This window comes from Megalops cyprinoides, chromosome 20 (assembly GCF_013368585.1).
Source record: "Megalops cyprinoides isolate fMegCyp1 chromosome 20, fMegCyp1.pri, whole genome shotgun sequence".
In the NCBI taxonomy this organism is placed as follows: Eukaryota; Metazoa; Chordata; class Actinopteri; order Elopiformes; family Megalopidae; genus Megalops; species Megalops cyprinoides.
The window spans coordinates 27,417,497-27,423,496 of NC_050602.1; the positions used below are offsets into that span (position 1 = coordinate 27,417,497).

Here is a 6,000-nt window from a genome sequence, read left to right on the forward strand (position 1 = left end):
ATGCCTGGACGTATGGAGCCTTTCCCCTTTAAGACAGTTTGCAATAGAGAGAGAGCTTACTGGCGAATCCGTGGAGCTTAGAAAGCAGCACAGGGTGTTGTGGTCCAGGGTGAAATGAACCCAGAGACGGTGGGCTGGTCTGTGTGTTAAGAGCCCTGTGCATGTTCTGTGCTTGGAATGGCCAAACTTCTCCAGGTGTCAGACACTTACTGAGCTCGGTGATGCTTAGAAATTACATAAAGCTGTAGGTACGTGGTGCATATGAAATAATTGTTCGGTAAATCACTGATGTTTCTTCAAAAAACAGGTGAACCCGCATCGGTGACCTAATGCTTTGAACTCCCAGTAGCTTTTTCCATTGGATGATGCTGCTGTGTGTTTTAGCCACACAGTGTCCTCATTTATTTCCACTGAGACAATGTGTTTTCATCAATCAAAGACAAAGCCGGTCCACAGCAGAAGAGAGTGAGTGAATTTTTGTCACCGGCATCATTTCCTGTTTTTCCCGTTATACATTTTGTAGGATTGTAAGATTTTAAATACAGGCAAACAGCACCAGCTTCCTCATTGCAATTCTAATGATCTGATTTTTGTTATTATTTTTGCTCCTGTCTCGGGAGTTGCTGACAGTTGCCTTGACTTCCTTGGTATTGTGACCTCCGCGTTGTTTTGCTGTGTTCCATGCCAGTGCCTGCTTAGGGCTTACTGGTGTAATCGGTGGGAGTTCTGCAAATGCATACCAGTGCTGAGCTTCAGCAGGATCAGAGAGGTTTGGAATAATTTAGGCTGTCTGTGAAATGATGTGGCAGATATTCCACAAAGTGGTACGCTAAATGTCCATCTTTCTCCTAACAGGCAGAAAAATGTAATGTTATCTATAGCGCTTTATTACCTAAGCTCAGATCTGCAGTAGCGTGCCTGCAGATTCTGACATTATTAAGATGGCCTGAAAAACCCAATTTTCTGTTTTGCTTACTAATATCTTTCCGTTCTTCTTTTCTTTATTCCATCTGATTTTCTGTAATTCCTCCTACAGCTTTTCAGCTACACTTACAGAACTTGGCAAATACCTTCAGCTAGTATGGGATTGCATTGCTTGTGCTTTTTGTGTAAATACCAAAAATATTTAAAGAGTTATTTATGATTTTATACCAAAAAACCTCCCATTGACTATCATGGATAGAATGTTCAGAATCTGAACATGTTTTCCAAGGAAACACCTGAAAAAAGGAACCTGCTTTGGTCTAAATATATGTTTATGCTTGAAGGCTGAGAAAGACTATACAAATAGTCATTAGTTTTATGATCATGCAATGTTTTAATACTGTATCAACCACAATGATTAGGAATTTGCCAATATAATTGTCATTTTTGAATAGAAAAAAAAACTTGTGATATACAGTGGTTATAATGTTCCCTCTCTATAGTGGTCCCATTGCAGCAAACGCAGTAGTCAGTAATATGACGTTTAAACCACAGATAAAACACGATGAATCGAGCAGGAGTCTCTGATGCTTGTCATTGTGCTGATCTGAGTACATCATGAATAAAACTGAAGCCTCCCTCAAACACACCAACATTTCTGTTTGATAGAGCAAAAATGTCTTACTGTACAAAACTGCACAAGTGCAAAGCATTGCTCAGTGGATAAACACACAGTTTTGAGTACTATTACAGATACAGTTCTCGTTAATATTATTAATATTTAATATGTCATTTAGCAGAGGGGACTTGCACAATCACAATAAATACAACATTGAATTAAATTTAGATCGAAATTTAAAATCGAAAAAATGAAAAACACCAGCATTGCATGTCTAAGTCCCTTATCATGTAATAAATACTGCATTAAGATCCATCTATTCATGCTGATTCATACTGTATTAAAAGATTAATTTGATAATAAGCAGAAAGGAGAAGCACGACTCATTGTTAAATTAAAAAATAGTCCTACTGAACTGAAGTAAAACAAATATCATTATCTAGCCACAAAACAGCCTGCTCAGTTAGGTATCACTATGAGGGGGTGGGATGGGGGTGGTTCAGGGGGTCTAGCAGTATTGCACCAGCTCACTCATGGTGCACCCTGACCGACAGCACACCCCTGCAGGTCCCGCATTGCGACGGGTTCGAGACCAGTTTGCGTGAGTTTCTGGGGCACTAGATGTCCCGGCTCCGCTGGCATTTTCTTCTGTCACCTCTGACCTGAAGCTGGCGTGATCCTCAGATGGGAGGGTGTTCGCCACCCCCTCTGGGGCTGTGGAGTCCTGGTTTTCAGGGCCTTTCAGCTGGTCAAACTCGTCACTGTTCAGCCACTCCAGCATGTCCCCTGCCGACCAAGGGAGGGGCGGATGAGTCTGGGATTTACATTCACTCTGTGGAGTGACTCTATCTCTATAGAGTCTCCATGAAGATTCAGTATATTCATACTCCACAATATCTGCCTCTCTCATGATAATGGACTACAAACCACAAAAGCACAATGCATGCAGGGCCAAAAAGCATGCAAAGCACAAAAATCTACCTACAGAGGGAATTAATTCAAACTGCTGTGGAACTTTGTGCTTTTCTGATGAATTTAGGCACGTATTTCATTTTTTCCTACTTACTTTTTTATACCTTCTATAATAGAATTTAAAGACAACTTTAAGATGGTAATTTAAGGTGGTATAATTTAAGATATTTTTTTCAAACTACACTTTGCTTCATGGCTTTGCTACATTACAGAAGTACATGTTTTACCTGAGCAGTTTTGGTTGAGCAGATGAAGCATTCAACTCACTGTTGAGTTTCAAACTCACAGCCCCCAGCTCCAGTGTCTGGGGCTGTAATCACTAAATCACACACTTCCCATGACATGCTATACGGGTGATTATTCCTGCAGGTGAACATGCTGTTGCTACGGCTCTTTATTATCGCAGACTCACTCTTACCGTAGGGGCCGGCGTTCTGCAGCTGAGCCTCCGCAGCCGAACGCCTCAGACGGGAGCTTCCACAGGAAGTGACCACCATGCGGATGAACTCCCGGCCACAGAGCTTCACCCTGCCGTCCTGCCCCAGCGCCTCTTGGTGGCCGATCACAAGCAGTACAACCAGAGACACAAACCACCGAGGGCCCATGACCGACTCAAGCGCAGGCCAAAAATGTGAACGCGACAAGCGAATCTCTCGGCTCTCTCGGATCTTTGCAAACCCGTCCTCTCGGATCTGAGTGCTGTTGGGATGTGACTCTCATGGAGAAGTTCCTGGGAGCTTATATACCACCGGAACCCTAGCCTCAGACCCTGGGGACGAGGGTTCCTCAGAACCCGTATGACCTTGGCCAGAGAAAAGTATGTTCTGGACTCTGGGAGCACAGCGGGGTGGGAGACTCCCTCAAGGATAGAGCTGGCCCTAGATAAGCATGTGTCACCTGCTGATCTATTTCATCGGGGTCCTGAGGTGCCACAGCACCCGAGTCCATCATCTTTGGTCTCGTTGTATTTTTGAGGACATCCATACTTTGGATATTGTGCAGGAGAGATGATTTCTATTATTGATAATATGCTGTGAGCATTGAAAGTTGTATCTTTATGGCCTGTCTATGGGATTGACGTACTGTTGGGAGTCACACGCAGTCTGGTGGCCTTGTGTTGTATGAACTTTTCAGACATTGTTCATTAACAAATCCCATTACTGAGTATCTGTCAAAAGACAGACAACAGTCCCAAATCATTTTCCATGGCATTTATTATGATAAGGTAACATCTGTGCCCTTGGATATTTTCCTTTATTTACCTCATGTCACTACGTGTCATGTTTTTATCTTGAAGAATGGAAGCTAATTGGATGGGGCTGCAGGTGTGAGAGTTTAAAGTCAAGGGTGAGAAGCATTTGCTGTCTCCTCCTCTGCGCTTATTACCGACTCACGCGCAATCCGCCGTCACGCTAGGAAATGTCTTCATAAAATTTACGTCACATGTAACATGACAACGCAACAAATACGCATGTTAAAGTTATTAAAAATACATTTTCAAAAAAGTTTCATGTCAGTTCTGAAAGATTATCACTGATGTTATATAGCACATGATACAACTGTTCCAAAGAAACATGGTTTTATAATTCTGCATAGCATTTTTTATGGTCATTGTAAGAATAGAATCTTTTGAGAACATCAGCCACCATATGTATTCTTTCAAAGTAATTCAACAGAAAGCCATTTAATAACAGCACTAACATTAATGAGTTGAGGATGTTGACGATAATATTTCTCCATTGCCTTGTTTGCCTTGAAAGAAGGACAGTCTTCTCAGGCACAAAGGAGTCTATATAATAACATATATAATATGAGCTGATAATAATAGTATTGTGATTGATATTATAATATCACACTTTCTTTTTTTTCCATTTTTTTGCAGTTGAAATTAAAATGTTCCTCTGTCTTGACCTCTGTAGGTTGGCATTTTGAGTATAGCCTTTATGTAGCCATATCTTCCTGTAGCAGTATGTCTCTATGGCCAGCCTGTGTCTGTCCAGACTGTGACAATTTTGTCCATTTTTCTCACATCACAGTCTACTGTGGTGTTTTTTCTTTTTAGGGTCAGATAGCACATCAATATGATTTGTCCTTTGTTGATTTCATGCTGAATAATGTAGTTTCCTTTGTTACAAATATGGTTTATTTTGTCATAATTTGGTTCACTCTAATTGTGCCGGAGTAATGGAGGAATCTGTGATCTGAAATCACCTTTGGGTGGAAGAGCCAGGAACCTGTGTGGTTGTGCAATTTGCAGTCTTTGTCCTGTTTGTGTTAATGGCAGCAGTGGCCACAGGGTGGCAGTAGTGTTCCAACAGCCCGGTTGGCAGCAGGCTGGTCTGTACGCATCGTGAAAAACCGCATCCTCTTCAGTCTGGAGAAACATGTGACGGCCACAGCGAGCCCCCTGTTCCCGGGCAGTGGCTCTCAGGCGTGATTGGAATTCCTGATATTCACATGGGAGAATAAATTAGTGAAGTGTTCCTTATATAGATTAAATGGCAACGCGATCAATAATTAAAATCCTGCCCCAGAGGCCCTGAGTGGATTGTTGGAGTCGCGCTGTCATTCATGCGCGCGTTCTCCGCGGCCGTGTGCGCGGGTGCGCGGCCAGCGGGAGGCGCCTCTCCAGCGTTTGCTTTTCTGAGCATTCCGTTTGAGCTGTTACTCAGGACAACACGTCCTGCAGCGCCGTTCAACTCCACGCCAGGTTATCCATGTCCTGTTTATGATACAATGTCCAAATAAAAAGTAAATACAGTACAGAGTGTCTAAAGAATGAAGAAACATTCATTAAATATGAACTGCTACTACTTATCAGGCTAAGATTACAGCATTATGATCACCCTCTACATGTTTCTCATTAGTGTAAAATGATCCATTCAGAACAGGTGAGTGCTTATTAAACAAATGAAACAACAGTGAAAAAATTATTTCAGGTGCAGTAGTAATAACAATTAGAACACCAGACAAGCAGGAATAAAAGCCCATGCTAATAAGACAAAAACATGATTACATTCACCCATAGCACCAGTGGCCTGAGAATGCAGAATAATGTACTGCAGGTATAAGTCGTGTCTATTTTATATAATTAAGTATTTATTTTTTTATTTCACAGGAGAGATACATTGGCCCCCCAGTCTCTGGCTGACTAGCCCTGAAGTACAGTCTTTTCCTGCATACTCTTTTCTTACACATTCTTACCGTAGAGTCTTCTACCTTACACAGTTTTGAATCAGACATTTTGGTATCTTAGCACTAATTAAAATTTAATACACATAATTCTGATCAAACACAAAGAAAGCACTAAAATTGGGATGGAGGGCAGTGGAAACTAACACTAACTTTAGCATTCATCCTGCACATTCAGTGTTTGCACATTCACAGATTGATTCTAGTTCAGAAGTGGGAATCCCAGCTGGGTTCTAATTAAACAGCCATCTACAATGCCTCACTTCCTGTTCGAAATGAGCAGCCTTTGTTGT

General features: G+C 41.8%; 1 protein-coding gene across 1 annotated transcript; it reads right to left on the reverse strand.

Moving 5' to 3' along the window:
- Positions 1-2,051: 2,051 nt before the first annotated feature.
- insl3 (insulin-like 3 (Leydig cell)) lies at positions 2,052-3,120 on the reverse strand. The gene is made up of 2 exons (XM_036553904.1): positions 2,934-3,120; positions 2,052-2,329 (listed from the first exon to the last, which is right to left on the reverse strand). The coding sequence occupies exons 1-2, from the start codon at positions 3,118-3,120 to the stop codon at positions 2,052-2,054; spliced, it is 465 nt and encodes a 154-aa protein (XP_036409797.1).
- Positions 3,121-6,000: the final 2,880 nt, after the last annotated feature.